The 26,159-nt window shown below is 43.7% G+C and overlaps 1 protein-coding gene across 1 annotated transcript in view; it reads left to right on the forward strand.

Moving 5' to 3' along the window:
* Positions 1–408: 408 nt before the first annotated feature.
* The window catches only part of LOC308676233 (progestin and adipoQ receptor family member 4-like), a gene marked incomplete at its 5' end in the record, with an annotated part of 29,237 nt that continues 3,486 nt past the window's right edge, over positions 409–26,159 (forward strand). The window contains one exon of the mRNA XM_081342041.1: positions 409–574. Within this exon, the coding sequence (XP_081198167.1) occupies positions 409–574 (166 nt within the window). The remainder of the gene's footprint in view (positions 575–26,159) is intronic.

Here is a 26,159-nt window from a genome sequence, read left to right on the forward strand (position 1 = left end):
CTCTACCTCCTATAGTATTACGCAACGCATAGACTCCTGGGTTCGGACAACTGGGCCTTTAGGCGAAACTGCGGTGCAGAGATTTATGCAAACGAGACGGGGGGGGAGGGTGGGCGCGGCTTGCATCAGAGAATGCCAATGGAGAAGGGCAGGGCAAGGCGCCGGGCAAAGAAGCGCGGGCAAAACCCCGCATCTATTATGCTAAAGAGGTCGGTGGGCGGGGCAGAATCGTGAGCTCAGGTTGCGGAGGGGAAAAGGAGCGCGCGCGGGGGGGGGGAAAGCCCAAGGAGGAGTCCCCCCCCCACCCCCCTGCAGCGGCCCCATCAGCAACCGCAGAAGCAGGAGGAAGCCGAGCTAAGAAGGATGCAGAAGCCGGCTAGTAGCTGACCCTGGGGGGGGAGCCCGGCCATGGCTTTCCTGGGGGGAGCCCGGCTCCTGGACTGGGCCAGCTCCCCCCCTCACTTGCAATTCAACCGCTTCGTGCTAACGGGCTACCGGCCGGCCAGCTCCGGCTCCGGCTGTCTCCGCAGCCTCTTCTACTTGCACAACGAGCTGGGCAACATCTATACCCACGGTGAGATGCGGCAGATTCTCCTCCGACCCCCCCCCCATGCTTGCTTCCCCCTAACCTTCTCTCCCCTCCGCTTCCGGGCTCCCGTGCCCTCCGAGCTTCACGCCCTCCCTGCAAGGCCGTCCCCGCCGTTGCCCTGCCCGCCATCCCCGCTTCTGCCCTCCCGGAGAACTCTGGAATTGCGTTGGGGCATCGGGAGGTTTCCCTGCCCGACCGCCCGACCGCCTGTCCCTCAGCTTCAGCCGGTCCCGTGTCCTTACGTGGCTCCTGTATTTCATAGGATGAGAAAATTAAGGGACAGCACTGATTTTCGGACGCCGGCCATCCCATATACTGTACAGCCAGTATCCCGATCTCTCTCTCTCTCTTTCCGGGCCTGGCTATGTTATTTCCCACCCTTTAAAAGAAGACATGGAACCAACCGCTTCTGCTTTTGCCCCCCCACTTCCTAAATCTATAATTCAGCCCAGTTAAATATGGAACTCCACTATACAGTATTTGGCAGCCCACTACGGTGGAATCACTAGCCTGCTGGCTTAAGCTTTCCAGCATCCTCAGACGCACATCGCCAGCTACCCCGCTCCCCCCCCTTGAGGTACCTGCCTCTTCTTTGCGGACACATATTTTCTCTAGACTTTTTCAACTTTGGATTATTCCCTTCCCTCTCCCCCCCCCCTTTGCTGCCAAGTGAGGGATTCCTCAAGATGGCAAAGAAGGCAAGTTTGCCAGACTTGGGACAAAGTTGTGCCGGGAAGCATGGCCATTGAGTTGTTTAATTGTAGCAGTGCCCTGCCTTCTCCCATGCTATGAGAGCCTTTAATTTGGATTCCATGGGATTGTTTCAGTGAGCAAATGTCTGAGAAAGGTTAAGCTTGCACTTCGTACACTTAAGGCCTCGGGTTCAAACTCTTGACATCCTTGTGTGGATTCATTATCGGCTCTCGTGCCTTCCTGACCCCTTGATCTGTGGCATTTTAGTATGCATCCTTTTTCTGGACTTAATTCTGTAGTTTTGGTCCCTGACAAAAGAGCCTGAGTAAGGAGCTTGTACCATTTAAATGTTGCTAAACCAAAACTCTGATCAGTGATAGTGTTGCTAGGAATTGTACTTAGTTGTATTTAGAGGGTTGCCATATGCCCATTTTTCATCAAAAAGTGAACAGGAATGGGTTGTTTTAGAATTTTGCCTAGGTTCAAGGAAGCAAAGAAAGCCCTGGTTTCTCTGATATTTTTCCTGATTCTACCGGGCTAAATGTTCCATTGAGGGTTGAGAGCCTTACAAAGACCTCCACAAAAGTGACTACTCCTCATCATTCCCCCCCCCTTAATACATAGCTATGTGAATCATTTTGTGACATGTTGATGACACTGAAGCGAACTTGGCCTGGCCCAGCTATGCTCGGAAATAAATAAATAAAGACTGCCAATGAAAAATTCTGACTTTGCAAAACATGACATATATTCAATAGTCTGCATCACTTTGCAATCTGTTGTAAGCAAAAATACTGCAATTAAAATATATGAGGCAGGGGAAGAACACAAATGGAAATAGGTTTTATTTCATTTACTTCAAACTGATCAAGCAGGTTTACTGTACGGTATTTGGAACTCCTGCTCCTTCATTTGAGTAGAGACCTAGCAGGATCGTTTGTACCACTGCTTTGGTGCCTTTCCTATCCTTGTTGCCAGGTTGCGATAATAAAAGCAGGGATCCTCTTGAACATAGATTTGCGTTGGTTCACAAATTAAGGAAATCTGTTTTGGGCTGTCGATTGGAAGAAAAATATGCATAAGTATCTAAAGCAATTTTTGAGAATTGAAGTTGTAAAAGTTTCACTAATTTTTATAACATCATTGTAAACTAGCTTAATCCCCAGATTCCTGATGTTTATGGAAACTGTTGCGAATACTTGGCTGTGGTGATATTTGAAATGTGAATATCCTTGCTCGTATTTTAGTTATTCTATTGCATTAATTTACTGTTGAAGAAAAACCATGATTTGCAACATATAATTTATTCTAAGGCTTAATCAAGTGCTGGAGTCTTTGCTGTGTTCAAGGAAATGCTGCTGCCTGTTCTAAAAATATATATTGTACCGTAAGGCCTTTGTATTATGAACCAATTGGGAAGACTGTGTCTGTTTGAATATATTTAACTACATAACTACATAAATTATACATATTTAAATATAATTTATGTAACCTCCCCACCCATCCCAACTTTATGTAGAATGTTCACCAAACACTGGACTTTGTCCATTGTTTAAGGAAGCAACATATATTCAGATTCTGTTTGCTGCATCCAAAGTACACTGAATGGAATAGTATGTCATAAAATCAAAGTTTTATTCTTTCATTTTTAAAAAGGTTCTAATGTTATAAAGAAAACCATGCAGGCAGAAGGCTACAGCTAATTCTGTAAAAAAATAAAATCAATGTATGTTAAAAGATTTGTGTAAGCTATTTTTAGATGAATTCTCATTTTATCTTCAAATACTTGGCCCTTCTTACTACAAAAGTTGTGATCTAATTTCAAAATCTAGCTTTTAACTTGAGCATCTAAAGAAATAATACCTATTTTCCTAATGGATGCAGCCACCATCCTTTAGGAATTGTTTGAGGATCCTGTGTATGTGATTTTGCTTTTTGTTATGTAAAAGAGGTAGACTGTCAATATATCACATTTATACAGGGCAGTACTTAAGTTGTTGGACTTGTGATACTAGGTATTAGTCCTCTTCAAAGACAAAAGTTCCCCAAATCACTTAAAATCTGTCATTTTCTCTCAGCCCAGCCTATTTTCCATAATCTGTAGTGAGAAACATTGGATGTGTGTGTACTTACCCTAAATTCCTTGGGAAAAAAGGCAGGGAGTTAGATACATTTGTTAGACAAAAATCTAATCAATGAATAGCATGAAATAAAGAAATTAAGACAGGTGCCTCCAAGAACTGAACTTCTGTAGTCTTCTTTAAACAGCAGCCAGTGGGCTAAGATTATGTAGGAAACTAATGCCTTTTTTGTTGTTTCGTTATTTCCTGTGAGAAAATGAGAAGAACTGTGTTTCCGCTGTGGGCAAATACATTAGTCTGGAATAATAAAGGAGTGAAAAGGGCATAAGCATAGTTGGAACAAATTGTCTCAGGACCTTGCAAATTTCCTTTTGCTAGCTGTTCTGGTAAGTCAACCATTGAGGGCAGCTCTTCCTGACCTCTTATGCCTAACCAACCAAGGTGCTCAGGAAAGTTGTGCAAAGTTGCTGCTAATTGTTGCTCATTGTGGGGAAAGAAGGAAGCAGAACGCTTCCTTTCTTAAACTGTTTTCTTGTGGAAATAGCTTTCCCCATTATGGCTCCCTTCCAACATGGAGACTAGAGCTCCTTTGTTCCCCTCACCCTACCAGATCACTGGGAGCAAAAAAAAGTGTTTCTCAACCTCAGCAGTTTTAAGATGGGTGGAGCTCAGTTCTGGGATTTTAAGTCCACACAGCTGAGGTTGAGAAACACTGATTTGGAGAATGCCACCTTGGGAAACGTTGGCTTAGAGGTTCTCCATTTTTGTAAGGATAGTATGGGTTCATTCTTTTGTTGAGTTAATTGATGTATTGAGAGTTATTTTTCATGGATTAAGAGATGTTTGACTTCTGGGGCCACCACAATTTCTCTTAGGTATTTTACAAGATTGGGGCTGCAAAAGCTTCCAGTCTACTTGTGTCAAAGAAATCAGGGGTGTGATAGGACCTTTTCCACCTAACAGAATATACTAAGAGGTATCAGCTCTTGTGAACTGCAACACATGTTTAAAAATGCATTGTTTGGAAAAGAGCCTACCAAACTCCTGATTTTATGGCCACCACAGACTAACCAGCTTTCCTCCTATCATATCTAAAACCTAAATGGTGTATATTAAAAGAATCTGTGGGTTGAAGCTGAATCCTCCCTGAAAAAACTTCCAGAGTTAGCATTTCCCCCCTATTTACACTTTGTTTAAATCGACCCATTTCAATGGAGTCCATGCTACCTTCCCCACCAATCCCAAAGTGCATTTTTCATCATTTTCATTGGTCATCGGAAATGTTCAACAAACCAGAATGTAGGAAGCTGGTTAGCCTGCACTCTTTTGTAAAAACGGCATATCAATTGCTCTAATAGTGTCCTTGAATAATAAGCTTTTCCTTGATGTTCCTGGGCTGGTCAGCAAGAGCATCATAATGAGAAAAGGCATTGTTCTCAGTCCGTGGATGTCAAATGAGGGCAGGGAAGAACAAGAGAACAGAGGAGCAGTTGTAGTTGCCTAAGCATGTTGAACGGCGTCTACATTGGTAAGAATACAGCAGTAAGCATTTGCTGTCTAGATGACTTTGAACAATATATGTAGCAACTTCCAAAGTTCTCAGAAAATACCCTGGGCAGTGCTTAGCTGCTTTAAGAGAGGTGGACTTCAACTCCCAGAATTTCCCCAGCCAGCTGACTGGGGGAATTCTGGGAGTTGAAGTCCACCCCTCTTAAAGCAGCTAAGGTTGAGAAACACTGGAGATATCCCTGAGGATGAGTGTGTTGGTGCACGTTGTTTAATGAATCATTGTCTTACAGAGAAGACAGATAGTTTTCTTCCCTATAATAAGAAAAAAAACCTGTCCTGGCTTAGTGCATTATTAGCGTCCAAGTTCCCAAATGGAAAGACTTCCTTCTACATTTTTTCCTTTGTCAAGGCAACGCCAGCCTGCCTGCTAAGGAATCTGTGCATATTGCAAAGGATTCTGGGAAGGGGGAGTTCTCAGGCATGCTGGTTAACGGTGGACTGCAATCTTTTCATCCAGATTATTCCATCCCTCACAAACAATTTGCATCTCCGGATTTCTTGGGGAATGGCCTAAATTTCAGAATTTCAGCCAGCCTGGTCAAAAGGAGGCTGAGAGTTCTGGAAGTTATAGTCCCTCACAGCTGGAGGGTCTCAAGTTAGGGAAGATGATCCTAAAAAATGGGGTGTGTGTGTGTGTGCGTGCGCGCGCGCGCAGGGGAGAAAGCAATGGCAATGCTAAGGTAGAAATTCAGTAACAGCAAGTTAATTGCAGTAACTTCTTTTGCAAATCTAATTCTTCCAGCAAAAAGCTAAGGTTCAGATAAGATCCCTGAGCCACGAAAGCTGTTGAGTCAAGTGGAACTAGGTGTGTGTGTTTGCGTGCTTGCCTATACTCACTTTCCAGGAAAATTGACTTACGCTGCTATTGATTATTTTAGCGTTACAAGGGTGGAGATCTCCAGGGAGCGGCCTGTACCAGATGCCTGGCGTTGGTTTGTCAGTGCACTTCTTAGGGCTGTGGCCCAAGAATGCAAAAGGAAGAATCAAGGGTGGAGTAAAAACATGACTTAAGCTAAGCATTGATCCGATCTAGCGTTCTTTTTCTAGTGATGACTAACCCAAAACTTCTGAGAAGCTTAGAGGTAGAACATGTAAATGTTACTCATCTGTTCTTTGTCCTTAGGCAATTCTCTAAGCTACACTGCCTTTTACATGTGGGGATTTTGTTAGTTCTAACTATTAGCCATTGCTTGTGGGGGGACCTTTGCTTGATTTTGACCAGCACTGTGCCATGCATAATGTAATTTCTGATTAAAGAATATCATATAATGAGCAGGAGTAGATTCTGTTTGATGCTTTATAATGCTACTGGCAGTTAGAATAAGCCATGCTATTCTTAGACCATTGTGGTTTATTTTGATTTTTTCTTTTTCTTTCCTATGCTGCACTATAGATCTACCCCAAAGAGCAGATTGGACTAGATGACCACTGGACTTTGCTTGTTCCAGCTATCAAGACATCTAATTGGCTTGTTGTGCAGCTCAATATATAGAAGTTTAATCTGTCCATGGAGAGCTTTCTGTCCAGTTCAGTCTAGCTTAGTTTTCATCTCTTGTAGAATTGAGAAGTCCTGCTGGGAGGTGAGAAGGAATTATGTTTAGAAACATAGAAGGGCCTGCTTCTGAATTGGAGAAAAAACCTTGTTTAAATATTTCATAATCTTTGTCCAATACTACAGGATAAGGGCAGGATATGATTACCATATTTGAGCTGCAAAATCCCATTGGCCAGATACAGCAAAGAGGCAGCACTTTCCATATCTCTTTACTCTTGTCTAGAGATCATTCTAATTTCCATAGGCTCCATACTATATGATAGCCATTGGAGATACTATATGCTGCAGACTCTACAGCAAAGAGTCATAGATACTACTGGTCTTGACTCTTTTGTTTCGCTAAAAGCTGTAAAACAAAGGACCGTGGCACAGATATGGGCTAGGGTATACAGTATGTTTGTGTGCCAGATGATGTGACTTGTATATTTTGAAGTTAGTTACATAATATACTCAGTAACCACCTTAACAGGTAGCTTCTTCAGAAAACCCAGACCCCAAAGTGTCAAAGCATACTGTATTTTGCAGGTTAAAATACCCAGAATCAATCCTTTGCTGCTGTGGTTGGAGCTGCAAAATCTCTGGTCAAAATAGAGCAGCATCGCTTATCCGGGTTCCATTTGGATGAGTGAGCTACATCCCAGAATTCCACAAGCAGCATAGCATTGTTAAGAATTCTGGGAATTGAAATGCACACATCTGGGGGACATCCAGATTTGGGAAGATTGGTGTAAAGTTTCTATAGAGCCAGGTGAGCGCAAGGTCTGATGCAGTAAACATTCATCTATTGCAGAGGTGGAAAACTATGCCCCCTTTATGACTTGTGGACTTCAACTCCCAGAATTCCTGAGGCAGCCATGTTGGTTCAAGAATTCTAGGAGTTGAAGTCCACAAGTCATAAAAGGGCCATAGTTCCCCATTCCTGTTCTATCATACTAACCCCGTCATGTCAGTTTTTCAATGAGCTCATGTTGATTTTTGAAGTCAGGAATCAGAGGCCTCATGATTTGATGAGTCCATGCTTGGAGAAATTAAATGACATTGTGTAGCCATGAGGTAGGAAGAGGACACAGACCTGGGCTTCCCCCTCTGTTTAATGCTGCACGTGGCTAAAAGAAGATTGTTCATCCTTCCTTCCTTTTGGCTTGGGGATTCTATCCAAACAGGATGAGAGAACCAATACATCCCTTGCAGTCTGCTGCAATTCTGAATCCTTTATGTAGTGAAGAAAGTTTTGACTCTCCTTTCACAGATAGAGAATTGAGGCAGTCGGCTTGGGATTCAGCCAGGAGTTTATGGGCGATGGGAGTGGTAAAATCTGAATGCATTATTATTTAGAAATTTTAAATCTGCCTTTTGATGGCTCACAAACATTTGAAAAACATCCCGATTGAATAAGATGGATTCACTGAGCCTGGAAAATTAAATAATACATTCCAAGAACAAATACAGTAAATGGGTCAACAGTAGCTAAAAAAAAAGAAGAAGATCAATATTAATTGCTGTTTAAGGCTGAAGAGAACAGGATAAACTGCACCTGGTATCTGAAAGGCGATTGTGCCAGGCAAATATGCTTACAAATGGAGTTTCATAATTGTGGTGCTGTCCCAGAGAAGGGACACGGTGGCTCAGTGGGTTAGAACGCTGAGCCTTTTTGATCAGAAGGTCGGCAGTTTGGCGGGTCGAATCCCGAGTGCCGAATAACAGAGTGAGCGCCTGTTCCTCGTCCCAGCTTCTGCCAACCTAGCAGTTCGAAAGCACGTAAAAATGCAAGTTGAAAAATAGGGACCACTACGGTGGGAAGGTAACAGCGTTCCGTGCGTCTTTGGCGTCTAGTCATGCTGGCCACATGACCACGGAGACGTTCTCGGACAAACGCTGGCTCTTCGGCTTTGAAACGGAGATGAGCACCGGCCCCTAGAGTCGGAAACGACTAGCATACATGTGCGGGGGAACCTTTACCTTTACCTTACCCAGAGAAGGCCTTCTCGGGAAAAGTTACCCATTGGCCATCAGAAATAGGAGATTGCAAAAAGCCGACTCTGAATTGTCTTGCTCTGTCTAGCCAAAATTCTGCAATTTGTCTGAGACAGTGGATCTTCAAGGCATTGGCAGAAGCAGCCTGAAAGAGGAGAGTGGAGGGGGAGGACATCCATCCCTGTTTGAAGCCAAGTGTAAAGACCCTGGTGTGTAATAAGCTGTTTAGGGTGCTCCAGATCTGTTTCATTGGAATTCCCTTACAAATTACCGTAAGAGAATTCTGGTTTTGGAGGACACCAGCCTGGGCTTAGTTAAAACCATTGATAGATTTATTTAGTGTAGATTTTGCACAATATCCTTAAAAAAACTAATAATTAAACTGAGGACAGGAGATCCTTTTTCATCACACGCACGCACACACACACACACACTTTTTTGCAGCTTGCAGAAACAGCTCATCAGTTTACATTGTTAAGACTCTATAAATTTTTGAGAACCCCAAATTATGACAATTATTCTCAATTCTTTTGTGACTTTGGAACCATAATTACTCTTAACTTTGTCCTACCACATGGAAGGCTTAACACTAAGCCCTGCGCTCTTTTCCTGAGCTCATCTTGAAATACTCCCAACATATGAAACAATTATCCACCTGCTATTTATCTTCCTATCTCTTTCTTTCCAACTAGTTAATGGTGATCCTGTTATAGGCTCAGCTCTTTTCTCTCGTCCTTCCTCTCTCCCTCCTTCCTGCTTCTTTCCAACCAGAGGTCCCAGTGTCACAGGTCCTGTGGGAAAGTAGACACATCCTATCCCAGATATGTCAAAATAGTTTCTGATCTAAGCAGTTTACACTTTAGCAGCTGACTGTGTAGGTGGCAAGGAGAAGCCGATATGAACTCTTGCAAAGGTGTTTTGGGTGTTTCAGCACAAAAGTGCTGGTGTTGTATAATGCCTTTTGCATTATATGTATATAATGTATACTGCACTGTATATGTACACGTGCATTTACCTTCACACACAACCCATTTATTCTTGCTTTCGCTGTTGTCTCTTCTTTCTGCTGTTCCTTCAGTCAGAATCTAGATCATCAGCTGGCAGCAGAGACCTGTGTATCCTGCACATAACCCTCAGTTGCTCAGCCTGCATTCAGCCTATATTGTGGCATAGCCCCACTGCTTTCCTTTACTTGTGGGAAATCTAATTTTGCTTACAGGTTTGCTGGAGGGGGCATGGAATTTTTATTCTCTCTCCTAGTGCTCATGAGAGAGCGGTTAGCTTTCTGTTTAGCCCCTAAAGGATTTTTTTAATGACTTACGCATGCCCCATTCCCCTCAGCAAGCCTGCTCTGCCTGCTCCTCTGTGCTGCATGTGTTTTATGTGCGTATAAATGACAACGCACAGTAATAAGTGAGATTTCTCTTGTAGCCAGGAAAAGATTAGGTGTAAAGAGCAAAGGGAGTGTGTATTGATTCATGAGAGTGGGGGACGGTGGGTGGAAAGCAGGGGAATTTTCCCCCCCCAAATCCTTCTTTTAGGGAATCTCAAACGGTAGCAATGGTGCAGCGTATTTTCCCTTGGCCAAGACTGTACGGCTTGGGGAGTACCACTATTATTGATTAGTACTATATTGCCATGTTAAGAAAACCAAGATCATGGCATCCGACCCTCTCAATTCCTGGCAAATAGATGGGGAAGAAATGGAGGTAGTGACAGATTTTATTTTCCTGGGCTCCAAGATCACTGCAGATGGGGACTGTAGCCAAGAAATTAAAAGACGCCTGCTCCTCGGGAGGAAAGCCATGGCAAATCTAGACAGCACACTAAAAAGCGGAGACATCACCCTGTCAACAAAAGTGCGTATAGTCAAGGCTATGGTCTTCCCAGTTGCAATGTATGGCTGTGAAAGTTGGATCATAAGAAAGGCTGAGCGCTAAAGCGCCTTTGAACTCTGGTGCTGGAGAAGACACCTGCGAGTCCCTTGGACTGCAAGGCCATCAAACCGGTCAGTCCTAGAGATCAACCCTGACTGCTCTTTAGAAGGCCAGATCCTGAAGCTAAAACTCAAATACTTTGGCCACCTAATGAGAAGGAAGGACTCACTGGAGAAGAGCCTAATGCTGGGAAAGATTGAGGGCAATAGAAGAAGGGGACGACAGAGAATGAGGTGGCTGGATGGAGTCACTGAAGCAGTAGGCGTGAGCTTAAATGGACTCCAGAAGATGGTAGAGGACAGGAAGGCCTGGAGGAACATTGTCCATAGGGTCGCGATGGGTCGGACACGACTTCTCAGCTAACAACAACAATATTGCCATGATGCCTCTTGAGTCCAGAGTTCCATCTGTGGTGCAACTTTGAAGGAAGCAAGCAAATTCAGGATGTGTGCAGGAGCAAAGAGAAATGTCAAGAGAGGCACTGACTGGAAAGATAAGATACAATTGGAAACCTCCAGTTAGCTGCTGTTTCTTGAACCTGGAGATTGGAGTCGAAGGCCACTTACTTCCTACCTAGCCTCTAACATTCTGTGCAGTCCTTCAGGTTGTTAGATTTATTTATACCTTGTGTCCCTCAAGAGAGAGAGAGATCCTGCAGGAAAGCCTAAGTACACGATGACTTCCCAAGGCCACCACTGTGTTTTATGGCTATCTGTGGATTTGCATCCTTGCCTCTTCAACGTCTGGTACAGAACTGGAATTTCAGACTACAGTAAAGACCTAGAACCTTCCCATTTAAGGGCAGTGATTTTTGCCTTCTCAGCCTAAATCTATGATGTCGAGACTCTAGAAAGAGTACAGAGAAGAGCAACAAAATGATTGGGGGACTGGAGGCTAAAACATATAGGGAACGGTTGCTGGAATTGGGTATGTGTAGTTTAATGAAGAGAAGGGTGAGGGGTGACATGATAGCAGTGTTCCAATATCTCAGGGGCTGCCACAAAGAAGAGGGAGTCAAGCTATTCTCCAAAGCACCTGAAAGCAGGACAAGAAGCAACGGATGGAAACTAGTCAAGGAGAGCAGCAACCTAGAACTAAGGAGAAACTTCCTCACAGTTAGAACAATTAACCAGTGGAACAACCTGCCTCCAGAAGTGGTGAATGCTCCAACACTGGAAGTTTTTAAGAAGAGACTGGCCAGCCATTTGTCTGAAATGGTATAGGGTTTCCTGCCTGAGTAAGGGGTTGGACTAGATGACCTCCAAGGTCCCTTCCCACTTCTTCTTCTTCTTCTTCTTCTTCTTCTTCTTCTTCTTCTTCTTCTTCTTCTTCTTCTTCTTCTTCTTCTTCTTCTTCTTATTATTATTATTATTATTATTATTATTATTATTATTATTATTATTATTTGTAGTTAAGACATTCAGATACAATTTCAAGTATTATTACCCACACAGTCTCACCCAATTTCTAAAACTAATTTCCCCAGCCAATTTTTAAAACCAATTTTCAGCTGCTTTCAAGTTTCTTGGCATCTTTTGGGATGTTTTAGTTCAGGTTTTGTCACCTTTCTTCTCTGAGGTTGGAAATCAGGTTCCTTGGTGCTCTGAGGCTGGGGATGTGAGAGAAATGACAGCAGCTTGGTTATGTTTTTCCTCTAAAGTGAAAACATCCTCCTTCAGGAAACTAAGTTGCTGCATAGCTTGTTTAATTGGTTTGGCTGCATTTTGGAGGCATTTGCTGTTGTACAGTTAGAGCTTGGGTACCAAATTTCTGCTGTCAGCAAAATGTACAGTTGCAGTTTATCTGCTGACACACCATCCCTGTTGTCCTTGAGGCTGTCATCCCATCTGGTGGAGTTTCCAGGCACCGGTGAGAACTAAGGTAAAAAAACACTTAGGTATCTCTTCATTGAAGTACCTGGTACTGTACTGACTTCAGTGGCTTGGTTATATCATCATCGTCACCATTTCTTTGATCCTTAAATGCAGAGTTTTAGATTCCAAGCCCATAATCCTTCCTTTCAGTGGGAACATTCTTGAAGACAGTGGAACCATAGCTTGGTAGGAAGGTACAGGTAGTCCATGACTTACGACTCTCAATGGAGCCCAACATTTCTGTTGCTAAGTGAGGCATTTGTTAAGTGAGTTTTGCCCCATTTTACGACCTTTCTTGCCACAGTTGTTAAATGAATCACTGCGGTTGTTAAGATAGCAACGCGATTGTGAAGTGAATGCGGCTTCCCCATTGACTTTGCTTGTCAGAAGGTTGCAAAAGGTGATCACATGACCCCGGGACACTGCAAGCATCATAAATATGAGTCAGTTGCCAAGCGTCTGAATGTTGATCCCGTGGCCATGGGGATGCTGCAATGGTCCTAAGTGTGAAAAACGGTGATAAGTGCCATTATAATTTTGAATGATGTCTAAACGAACTGTTGTAAGTCAAGGACTGGATGTTAAAATATTCAGGTTCCAATGTTAAGGTCAGTGTCAGGACCCACCCCAAACCACGTCTTAGGAAGACAAAAACTCTTGGAGTCAAGTTTTTAGTCCAAAAGGAATCTTTACTATGGCATGCTTGGTTGTAGGAAATGAGACAGGGCTTAATGGTTCCACGATGTAAACCCTTATAAAGAGTTCCCGGTTTAACCCCCCTTAATCCCCATTTGGTCAGTCCCCCCATCCTTCCTCTCGTATCATCCATCTCGTGGGAAAAAGGAAGTTAGGACCCTTTTGTTTATTGCTGTCTACCGTGACAAAAACCAGATGCTAGCCCCCCCTTTTGTTTCCCCAGTTCAAAAGGCTTCTCCTTTCCTTTGAAATGCCTATTGCCGGTTCAATACACATCTGTCCTCTTCTCTTCGGGAGATGGCAGAATCCATGGGATATGTTTGAAACATTCCATTTATGAATATGATATAAATGGATTCTGACAGTCCGCTCTCCTTAGAAGAAAGATGTGTCCATCTGTAGGGGGAGAAAAGAAAAGAGAAGAAAAAAAAACATGTGTAAATGTTAACTCGGTTTGTTTGGATATTCTGTATGAAATCTCTTAAGCAGCTTTGGTGCTTTAACGTGGTGTTTGCTGACCCATTCATTTTCTGAGGAGGGGAGGTGTTTCCAAGCCACTAGATATTGAGTTGTTCCATGATGTTTCCTGGAATCCAGAATTTCCTTCACCTCGAAATGTTGTTCTCCTTCCACCATGATGGGAGGTGGTGGTGGTGGAATTTTTGTTCGTAGGGGAGATTGTTGTTCTCTCTTTATTAGACTGCAGTGAAAGATTGGGTGTATTCGTCTAAGATTTTTAGGTAGTTCTAATTCAACTGTTACTGGGTTTATGATTCTTTTAATTGGAAAAGGTCCAATGTATTTTGGTCCTAGTTTTTTACAGGGTTGGAGAGACTTAAGGTATTTTGTAGACAGATATACCATCTCTCCCACCTTGAACGGTGTGGGATCAGATCTTTTCTTGTCTGCCTGTGTCTTGTGTGCTAATCTAGCCTCTGTTAATGCTTTTCTGACAATAGGCCAGGTGTATTGTAACTGAGCAATCCATTCCTTTAGTTCTGGAATTACCGGTTCTTTTGGAGTTAGATCAGGTATGGGGTTGAAGCTCTGGCCTGTGGCTACTTGAAAAGGAGTGTAACCTGTGCTGGAGTGAATTGCGTTGTTATATGCCACTTCTGCGAAAGGCAGCAGGTCTGTCCAATTGTTCTGCTGAAAATGTACATAACATCTTAAATATTGCTCAAGTACAGAGTTAGCCTTTTCTGCTTGCCCATTACCCTGAGGGTGATGACTAGATGTCAGTCCTTGGGTAGTTCCTAACAGAGATAAAAATTCCTTCCAGAATGCTGAGGTAAATTGCACCCCCCTGTCAGATATGATGCGTTGTGGTGCTCCATGCAATCTGTAAATATGTTGTACAAAAAGTTTTGCTAATAAAATAAAATAAAATAAAATCCATGGCTATTTCTTTCCGTGGGGCTGAGGGATTCGCCACTGGTGGTAACAGTCCTGGCGATTTCCCTTGTAACCTCTTGGCCATTGCGCAAATTTGACAACTACCCACATAGCTTTCTATGTCCTTTTTCATAGATGGCCACCAAAATTGCCTTTTAGTTAAGTGTAAGGTTTTTACAAAGCCAAAGTGTCCTGCTGATTTTGTATCATGGCACAGTTGCATGAAATTGATTCTCTGTGTGGCCGGTATATATAGCTTCTCCCCCACCCATGGCAGTCCATCTTTAATTGTGCACACATGTTTATTTTTCTGGAACCATTCATCACTTTCCAAAGATTTCCTGAATTCTATTCCAGTTTGGCTATCTACCTTCGGCTTCATTTTTTCTTGTGCCCTGGTGGTGACTGGTGCTGCCAGTTGTTGTTCCGGTACAAGTGGTTTAAAGTCAGTAACTCTTGTGCTGTTATATTGGGGCATGCGGGATAATGCATCTGCCAGGAAGTTCTTTCCCCCCGGTAAGTGTTTGAGAGTGAAATTGAATCGGTGAAAGTGTTGGGACCAGCGGGCTTGCTTAGGAGTGAGCTTCCTGGGCGTTTTTAGTGCTTCTAAATTTTTGTGGTCAGTCCAGACTTGGAAAGGTATTTTATTTCCTTCCAAAAATTGACGCCAAGTTAATAATGACCACCTTAATGAGAATGCTTCCTTCTCCCATATTGGCCATCGTTGTTCAGTTTCTGTAAGTTTCCTGGATGTATATGCGCAAGGTTGCAACGCCCCCTCATCATTTTCCTGTAGTAATACGGCTCCGACTGCTACGTCGCTCGCATCTGCCTGTATTACAAAAGGTTTGTTGGGATCTGGGTGTTTAAGTACAGGTTCCGCAGAAAAGAGTCTCTTTAGCCTCTCAAATGCTGCTTGACATTCCATTGACCATTTTAGAGGCTGGCTGGGTTTCACGGGTGACCCCCCCTTCGTTTTCAACAAATTTGTGAGGGGCATGGCTATTTGGCCAAATGCAGGGATGAATTGGCGGTAGAAATTTGCAAACCCCAGGAAACTTTGCAATTGCTTCCGTGTGCGGGGGGGTGCCCACTCTAGTACTGCCCTGACCTTCTCTGGGTCCATTTCGATGCCCTCTGGGGATATGCGATATCCCAGGTAGTCGATTTTTTCCTGATGGAATTCACACTTCGATAATTTAGCATATAAATGGGCAGCTCGCAATTTCTTCAGGACTGCTCTGACTAGTTTGATATGTTCCTCTTTGGTTTCTGTGAAGATAAGGATGTCATCGAGGTAAACCAGGACCCCCTTATATAGGTGCTCTCTCAGTACGTCATTAATTAATTGCATAAAGACTGCGGGGGCCCCTTGCAGTCCAAATGGCAATACTTTGAATTGATAGCACCCCATTGGGCAGTTGAATGCAGTTTTCCATTCGTCTCCTTCCTTAATCCTAATACGGTAGTATGCTTCCCTCAGGTCTAGTTTGGTAAAAATCTTTCCTTTCGATAGGTGGGATAGCATATCCTTCATTAGGGGAAGGGGGTACAGATTACATTCACTAATTGTATTTAGGTTTCGGTAATCCACAACCAAACGAAAAGACCCATCCTTCTTCTCCCTGAACAGAACCGGGGCGGCTACTTTGGGTTTGGCGGGCTCAATAAATCCTCTTTCTAAGTTTTTCTTTATGAATCTTTCCATTTCTGCCATTTCCCTTGGGCTCATGGCATACATCCTGGGTTTTGGGAGTTTTGCCCCAGGTTTGAATTCTATGGTGCAGTCTGTGGGGCGGTGGGGGGGAGCTCATCTGCTCTTTCCTCACTGAAAACCTCAGCCAGGTCCCTGTATTCCTCCGGTATCTCTGTTAGCCCCTTCTCTTCCCCCACTGCTGCTTTTTCCTCCCTCTGGGTTGGGGGGGTGTTTGGGGGTTTTACGTTTTCCTGTTCCCCTTTTGGGAAGTTGAGTTCTGCAGTCCTCCAGTTTATCCCGGGGTTCCATTTCTTCAGCCATTCCAGTCCTAAAATCATTGGGCATGCCATGCCTGGGGCCACTATAAATGTTATGTCTTCCTCATGGGACCCCAGGGACATGTGGAGTGGTAGAGTGGCTAGGGTAGCTGGTCCCCCCCCTGCTATAGACCCGTCTAATTGACTGAAGGAGATTGGTTGTTTTAGCCTCCTCACTGGGATGCTCAGTTCCTCCACCAGCATTGGGCTGATGAGGCAGCGGATGCAGCCAGAGTCTATCAGAGCTTTTATTTCATTGGCTTTTGGTGCAGAGGAAGCTAATATAGTCACTGTCTTAAGTATGGGTGGAAGAGGTCCACTTACCAAAGGTTCTCCCTCTGAGCTGTCTTCCGAGGTGTCCACCGCCCCTGCAGTGTAGGCCGGAGTCCAATCCCAGGTTTTGGCAGGAATTGTGGACTCTACAGCCTCTGTCCCCTTCATGGAAGATTCTTTTGGGTTGCCTTGAGACTTCCCCAGCTTTTTGGAAGATGGTGCCTCTGTTTTGCGTGGAGGGGCTTTCGAACGACATTCTGCAGCACGGTGGCCCTCTCTCCCGCAATTGAAACATCCCTTTGATTTTTTAGCCGTGGCCGGTGGGTTTTTCCCCTCACGTGTTTGCTCGAGTGGCGGGCGGCCCCATGGTTTTCCTCTGCGTTGTCTTTTCAATAGGTCTATTTCCACTTCCTCTGCCAGGACATACCAGTCATCGAGATGGTAGGGGTCTCCCCAAGGCAGGCAAGCGTCATACAGGTCGTAGTTTAGACCGTCTTTGAAATGGCTGAGGAGGATGTCTTCTGGCCAGTTCAGCTTGCTGGCGATGGCTCGGAATTCTTGGGTATATTCGGCCACTGTTCTCCTGCCCTGCCTCACCGTCTTGATTCTCTCCCGGGCCTTCCGGTCAGCCAAAGGGTCCTCGAATCGTCGCCTCAAGGATGACATGAATCGGTTGAAGTCGTTGAGTTCTGGGGCGTTGGAGTCATGCAGGTTCACCACCCAGTCTGCAGCCGTCCCGTCCAGGGCAGATTGCACAATTCGGATGCGTGTTTTGTCACTGGGGATGTCCCGTCCGTACTCTTCCATGTAGCTGAGGACTTGGGTTAGGAAAAATCCCAGTCGTGATGGCTCCCCCTTGAATTTAGCTTCCAGGGGTGGGAATCTTTGGCTGGATCGTTGTCTGCGCCGCAGGGTGTATCGCTCCTCATCTCGATCCCCATCTGTGGGTCTGGGGGGGGGGTACCGCTGAGTCAGCGGCTCCTGTTCCATTGGACAGCCCTGGGGTTTCAGGTGTTGGATCCCTTCCGTTACCCCTCCAGTTGCGACCCCAGGTGTTGTGGTTTCCAGCTCTCTCCTCCCTTAGTGAGCTCAGGGTTGTTTTCATCAAGTCAATAGCTTTTTCCAGAATCCGCTCTTCCTCATTGGCATGCAGGGAGTTCTCCATCTCTTGTTTCCATTCCGGTTGGTGGTCGCTCCGTCTCAGGGTCACTTCTCTCGAAGCCTTTTCCCACTCACTTTTCCTTCCAACGCCCATCGACCACCGGGGTTTTTGTTCGTGCTGCTCCGCCGTTTCCTCCCAGGAGAAATATGATGCTTCAGCTTCCCAATGTTTCTGGGAGTTCGGCTGGGAGGAAGGCTCCTTCTCCGTGGGGCTTTCTTCCCTTCTTGCTTCATCGTCAGACATCATATTTATTTGCAAAGTCCCCCGGTAAGGTTCTTCTTCCCGGGTTGACTTTCGTTGCAAGCCCTGTCTAATGTCAGGACCCACCCCAAACCACGTCTTAGGAAGACAAAAACTCTTGGAGTCAAGTTTTTAGTCCAAAAGGAATCTTTACTATGGCATGCTTGGTTGTAGGAAATGAGACAGGGCTTAATGGTTCCACGATGTAAACCCTTATAAAGAGTTCCCGGTTTAACCCCCCTTAATCCCCATTTGGTCAGTCCCCCCATCCTTCCTCTCGTATCATCCATCTCGTGGGAAAAAGGAAGTTAGGACCCTTTTGTTTATTGCTGTCTACCGTGACAAAAACCAGATGCTAGCCCCCCCTTTTGTTTCCCCAGTTCAAAAGGCTTCTCCTTTCCTTTGAAATGCCTATTGCCGGTTCAATACACATCTGTCCTCTTCTCTTCGGGAGATGGCAGAATCCATGGGATATGTTTGAAACATTCCATTTATGAATATGATATAAATGGATTCTGACAGTCAGGTAGGAAAAGTTATGTCAATTTTCCTTAACCTGGAAGATATGGTTGCCTACAATTCTGATTGTCACAGTCATAGATGTGCTGCTTTGTATTATGGGCTGTAGGAGAGCCCAGATTTGGGGAATTGTTACTTTAGACCAGTGGTTCTCAACCTTTTCTTTCTCAGGACCCTCTTTACATACCTTTTGTGGCCACAGACCATGGCTACAGATTCCCAAGACTTAAGAGTTAAATCATTACATTTCTTTAAGCTCCTGTGATGACACTGCAGCCCCCCCCCTCGCCCAGAAGTCTGCGGACCACAGGTTGAGAACCACTGTTTTAGACAGTGCTGAACTTAGAGGAATGTTTGGAATAAAACTTTGCCTCTCCTTTTGTGGATGGAACTTTTGTCAGTTTTAAAAAGTGGAGCTTTCTCTTTGCATTACAAAGATAAAGTAACCTACTCTATCTACCAAGGTTGTCAGTTCTTGGTGAGCTTTCTCATGATGAAAGTAGCACTCTTGGGATGTTTTAAGAGACTCAGGTTTTTCTTCCTAAATACTCTTCTTTCCCTCCCTTTCCTCCCACCCTCTCCATTCTGGTCAATTTTACTTTAACTGAATTTTAAATTTAAATTTAAAGATCCCTATTAATTTTTTTAAAAAATGTTTTATACTGCACTTTAATTGAATGACTATAAGCTGCCTAGAATTGCTTATGGTGAGATGGGCAACATGTAAGTTAAATAAATCAGTTCCCACCCCTTTTTTGCATTTTTAATCTCCTGACTACTGCCCAGTGCTCTTGATATATGTTGGACAAAAGCTGAAAGAAGTACATCTTTTTTTTTTTTGGCAAGGATTAAAATAATTTGGAAGTGGGGGAGTGGCTCCAATTAGAACTGGTTTTTATACTGTTGTTAAAGCCACAGAAGTCCTGTTAGCAAACTAAGTTTGGCCACAAGCTTTCTGCTTACCAGCCAATTTGTGACCCTACCGCTCTCTCCCCTTCATGGATTACTGCCTTGTCGTGGTGAAGGGGCTTGCATAATTCAATGAAGCTATGAGCTATGCCGTGCAGGGCCACCCAAGACGGAAAGGTCATAGCAGAGAGTTCTGACAAAACGTGATCCACTGGAGAAGGAAATGGCAAACCACTCCAGTATCTTTTCCATGAAAACTCTATGGACAGTACCAAAAGGCAAAACGATATGACGCTGGAAGATGAGCCCCTCAGGTTGGAAGGCATCCAGTATGCTACTGGGGAAGAGCAGAGGGCTAGTACTAGTAGCACCAGAAAGAATGAAGCGACTGGGCCAAAGCCGAAAGGACGCTCAGCTGTGGATATGTCTGGTGGTGAAAGGAAAGTCCGATGCTGTAAAGATTTTTTCTCCATAGGAACCTGGAATGTAAGATCCATGAATCAAGGAAAGCTGGACGTGGTCAAACAAGAGATGACAAGACTAAACATCGACATCTTAGCTATCAGCGAACTAAAATGGACAGGAATGGGTGAATTTAATTCAGATGACCATCAGGTATACTACTGCGGGCAAGAATCCCTCAGAAGAAATGGAGTAGCCTTCATAGTCAATAAAAAAGTAGGAAAAACAATACTGGGATACAATCTTTAAAATGACAGAATGATCTCAGTTCGAATCCAAGGCAAACCATTCAATATCACAGTAGTCCAAGTCTATGCCCCAACCACCGGTGCTGAAGAGGATGAAATTGACCGGTTCTACGAAGCCCTACAGCACCTTATAGAACTAACACCAAAAAATGATGTCCTTATCATCATGGGGGATTGGAATGCTAAAGTAGGAAGCCAAAAGATAACCAGAATAACAGGCAAATTTGGCCTTGGAGTACAAAATGAAGCAGGGCACAGGCTGATAGAATTTTGTCAAGAGAATACGATGGTCATAGCAAACACTCTTTTCCAACAACCCAAGAGACGGCTCTACACATGGACATCACCAGATGGTCAACACAGATATCAGATTGACTATGTGCTCTGCAGCCAAAGATGGAGAAGCTCTATACAGTCAGTAAAAACAAGACCAGGAGCTGACTGTGGCTCAGACCACGAGCTTCTCGTTGCAAAATTTAGGCTTAAACTGAAGAAAGTAGGGAAAAGCACTAGGCCACTCAGGTATGAACTAAATCATATCCCTGAAGAATATATAGTAGAGGTGACAAATAGATTTAAGGAATTAGATCTGATAGACAGAGTGCCTGAAGAACTATGGACAGAGGTTCGCAACATTGTACAACAGGTAGCAACCAAAACCATCCCAAAGAAAAAGAAATGCAAGAAAGCAAAATGGCTGTCTGAGGAAGCTTTGCAAAAATGGGCATGATAAAGGACCAAAATGGCAGGGACCTAACAGAGGCAGAAGAGATTAAGAAGAGGTGGCAAAATTACACAGAAGAACTATACAAGAATGAGCTTAACGTCCCTGATAATCACAATGAGGTGGTCACTGACCTCGAGCCAGACATCCTAGAATGTGAAGTGAAGTGGGCCTTAGAAAAGCTGAGCAACAACAAAGCTAGTGGAGGTGACAGTATTCCAGCTGAGCTATTCAAAATCTTAAAAGACGATGCAGTAAAAGTGCTACACTCAATTTGCCAGCAAATTTGGAAAACTCAACAGTGGCCACAGGATTGGAAAAGATCAGTTTACATTCCAATTCCAAAGAAAGGCAGTGCCAAAGAATGTTCAAACTATCGCACCATTGCACTCATTTCTCATGCTAGTAAAGTTATGCTTAAAATTCTACAAGCTAGACTCCAGCAGTATGTGGATCGAGAACTACCAGAAGTACAGGCAGGATTTCGAAGAGGCAGAGGAACTAGAGATCAAATTGCTAACATACGCTGGATCATGGAGAAAGCTAGAGAGTTCCAGAAAAACATCTACTTCTGCTTCATTGACTATGCTAAAGCCTTTGATTGTGTGGATCATAACAAACTCTGGCAAGTCCTTAAAGAGATGTGCATACCAGACCATCTTATTTGTCTCTTGAGAAACCTATATGCGGGCCAAGAAGCAACAGTGAGAACTGGACACGGAACCACTGATTGGTTCAAAATTGGGAAAGGAGTCCGGCAAGGCTGTATACTGTCGCCTTGCCTATTTAACTTGTATGCAGAGCACATCATGAGAAAGGCAGGGCTAGATGAATCAAAAGTTGGAATTAAGATTGCCGGAAGAAACATCAACAACCTAAGATATGCAGATGATACCACTCTAATGGCAGAAAGTGAAGAGGAACTAAAGAGCCTCTTGTTGCGAGTGAAGAAGGAGAGTGCAAAACTTGGGTTGAAACTAAACATTAAGAAAACCAAGATCATGGCATCTGGCCCTCTCAATTCCTGGCAAATAGATGTGGAAGAAATGGAGGTAGTGACAGATTTTATTTTCCTGGGCTCCAAGATCACTGCAGATGGGGACTGTAGCCAAGAAATTAAAAGACGCTTGCTCCTTGGGAGGAAAGCCATGGCAAATCTAGACAGCACACTAAAAAGCAGAGACATCACCCTGTCAACAAAAGTGCGTATAGTCAAGGCTATGGTCTTCCCAGTTACAATGTATGGCAGTGAAAGCTGGACCATAAGAAAGGCTGAGCGCCAAAGAATTGAAGCCTTTGAACTATGGTGCTGGAGAAGACTCCTGCGAGTCCCTTGGACTGCAAGGCGATCAAAGCGGTCAGTCCTAGAGGAGATCAACCCTGACTGCTCTTTAGAAGGCCAGATCCTGAAGCTAAAACTTGAAGGCCTGGAGGAACATTGTCCATAGGGTCGCAATGGGTCGGACACGACTTCGCAACTAACAACAACAACAACCGCTCTCTAGTCTAGTGGCAGGCCTCCTGAGTTTTACTTGTTGAGTCCCTCACTTGTAGAATCTTCTCTTGGGCCTGCCACAAGTAGAATGGTTGGCCCTTAATGAACTTCAAAGGGGGTGTTTATCATCTTCCTAATTGAGATCTGGCTTCAGGCAGCCTCAAATTAGCACAGTAATTGGGCTCAAGGAGACCTAATCTGTTTGTGTAAAGCTGTGACCTCTGGGGAAACAGGAGAGGAGAAAAAAAGAAGGATAAGGTCAAGCACAGACAGCATGATGTACAAGTCAGAAATGGTTGAAATTCATTGCACTCGGCGTGAAAAGAAAATCTACTCCAGATTATAACAATAGCGTACCATTTTTCCCCTCAGAATCATTTTTTAGGAATCATCAGGGCTGGTATCCTTGAGAATGATGAATTGGTATCAAACAAGTGTGAAGATTCCCCATAACTGCGAGGTTTTTTTTTCTTTGAAGGAAAAAATCTATCAAAGAATGCCATATGAGTTTTAATAGTTACGTTGGGCAGCAAACAGCACAATAAGGACAGTTCTGTCCTTATTGCGATAGGAAGATGCTATTCTGTAGAGTTCAGAGCCTCTACCAGCAATTCAGTTCGTGGACATTTGCATCTTGGGGCACGTTAGTGCAGTGCATTAACTTTAGGAGCTATTCAGGTCCCAGCACTTGGTGATTGTAGGAAGGAATATACGGAAATGGTTTCAGAATGGGGAAGTCCTGTAAAATTCTGTACAGAGGGACATGAAGTAATGCAACGTTTTTATCTCTCTCTGTTCTGAGAGCTTAAAGGAAAGTAGGCTGCAACTGCCATTCTGATAGCACTTTTTGAGATCTTTCCCTGCAACCACTAAATGCCAGAACCTGGAGATCTGGATAGCTAATGCACAGGGTAAGTCCTCGACTTACAACCATTTTTTTGAGTGACCATTCCAAGTTACAGTGGCACTGAAAAAGGGTAACTTATTTTCATGTACAACTTTTGCAGCATCCCTGTGGTCACCTGATCAAAATTCAGACGCTTGGCAACTGACATGTATTTTTTTTTAATTGAAAAGTTGTATAATACATTTTAAAAACATAAACTCACTCACTCCCCCTCCCCCCCACTTCCCCTCCCTCCCCCACCCCCGACTTCCCAGAGGTGAATACAGGGTATTAACCTTTACCAACTTAAGCTAAAATATGCTAACTAACTAAAAATACACTTTAAATTCTATCGCACTTTAACTCCTCTTAAACATAACTAAATAACTAAATAATAATAACTAACTAATAATACATCGTATAATACTAATACTTATTCATATGCTAAATGAAACTTTTTAGTCCCATATTTATTATGAATATAATCGATCCATCTTCTCCATTCCAAAATATATCTCTGTTGTGATTGTTCTTTCAAATATGCTGAAATCTTTGCCATTTCCGCCAGGTTTGAAACTTTTAAAGTCCACTCTTCTATAGTAGGCAGTTCCTCCTTCTTCCAGTATTGCGCTACAAAGAGTCTTGCTGGCCGTAGTTAAATTCAACATCAATTTAGTATCTATAACAGTACAATCTGTAATAATAATGTTGTTGTTGTTGTTGTTAGTTGCGAAGTCGTGTCCGACCCATCGCGACCCTATGGACAATGTTCCTCCAGGCCTTCCTGTCCTCTACCATCTTCTGGAGTCCATTTAAGCTCACGCCTACTGCTTCAGTGACTCCATCCAGCCACCTCATTCTCTGTCGTCCCCTTCTTCTCTTGCCCTCAATCTTTCCCAGTATTAGGCTCTTCTCCAGTGAGTCCTTCCTTCTCATTAGGTGGCCAAAGTATTTGAGTTTTAGCTTCAGGATCTGGCCTTCTAAAGAGCAGTCAGGGTTGATCTCCTCTAGGACTGACCGGTTTGATCGCCTTGCAGTCCAAGAACTCGCAGGAGTCTTCTCCAGCACCATAGTTCAAAGGCTTCAATTCTTTGGTGCTCAGCCTTTCTTATGGTCCAGCTTTCACTGCCATACATTGCAACTGGGAAGACCATAGCCTTGACTATACGCACTTTTGTTGACAGGGTGATGTCTTTGCTTTTTAGTGTGCTGTCTAGATTTGCCATGGCTTTCCTCCCAAGGAGCAAGCGTCTTTTAATTTCTTGGCTGCAGTCCCCATCTGCAGTGATCTTGGAGCCCAGGAAAATAAAATCTGTCACTACCTCCATTTCTTCCCCATCTATTTGCCAGGAATTGAGAGGGCCAGATGTCATGATCTTGGTTTTCTTAATGTTTAGTTTCAACCCACGTTTTGCACTCTCCTTCTTCACTCGCAACAAGAAGCTCTTTAGTTCCTCTTCACTTTCTGCCATTAGAGTGGTATCATCTGCATATCTTAGGTTGTTGATGTTTCTTCTGGCAATCTTAATTCCAACTTTTGATTCATCTAGCCCTGCCTTTCTCATGATGTGCTCTGCATATAAGTTAAATAGGCAAGGCGACAGTATACAGCCTTGCCGGACTCCTTTCCCAATTTTGAACCAATCAGTGGTTCCGTGTCCAGTTCTCACTGTTGCTTCTTGGCCCGCATATAGGTTTCTCAAGAGACAAATAAGATGGTCTGGTATGCACATCTCTTTAAGGACTTGCCAGAGTTTGTTATGATCCACACAATCAAAGGCTTTAAATAGGCAAGGCAATCTGTAATAATACCCAACAGAAATAACTGTGGAGAAAACCTTATCTTTTTCTTAAATATCTTCTGCATGTTCCACCAAATTTTAATCCAAAAAGCTTTAACATTTGTACAAGTCCACCATATATGATAATAGGTTGCATCATCACAACCACACCCCAACTGACATGTATTTATGACAGTTGCAGTAACCTGGGGTCGTATGGTTCACCTTTTGTGACTTTCTGACAGGCAAAGTCACTGGGGAAGCAGATTCTGTTTACAACCGTATTTCTAACTTTAACAGCTGTGTTGATTCACTTAACAACTGTGGCAAGAGAGGTTGTAAAATGGGCAGCAACTCAATTAACAACTATCTTGGTTAGCAGCAGAAATGTTGGGCTCAATTGTGGTCATAAGTAGAGGACTACCTTTATAGTCTCCCCTCCCTCCCCCCAAATCATGCAAAACTTCATACAAAGGGATATAGCGCTCAGAGAACCTAATAGCGTAGATTGAGCAGATCACAAACTTAGAGATCTGCAAGTTTTTAATTCTAAACTTTTCTCTGGGTTTTGTGCTTTCTTCTGAGGAATCCTCAATATCATTCACAGTAAGCATTTTCTAGCGACTGGGACAAGGATGCCATTTCTTTAATCTCCCATCCGCTAATATCTTTGAGTGTTCTCCCAAAGGTGCTTTTTCAAAAAGCAGCTGGACTTTTTTTTTCCCTTTTTCTGGAAAGACGTTTCACTTCTCATCCAAGACGTTTCTTCATTTCTTGGGACAACCATGACCTGGAATGACTTTGTGTCTCCACAGACATTTTTGAGTGCTGCTGAAAGTTTCCTCACCTGAACTAAACGAAAGGAAATCAATAAACCAGCTTCCTCCAGCCTGGTATCTTTCAGATATGTTGGGATTTCAACCCCCCTGAATTCCCAACTTGTATGGAATCCCAACACATTAGGAAGCCACCAAGCTGTGGAAGGCTTAGGAAAAAAATGTATCTCCTAAAAAGAGGACCCATAGGTTGAGTGTCTCTACACAAAAATGCTGGGTCCGTGAAAGTTCTTTCATCGTTGGTCTAT

The sequence above is a fragment of the Vipera berus genome, assembly GCF_964194415.1.
Source record: "Vipera berus genome assembly, chromosome: W".
NCBI lineage: Eukaryota > Metazoa > Chordata > Lepidosauria > Squamata > Viperidae > Vipera > Vipera berus.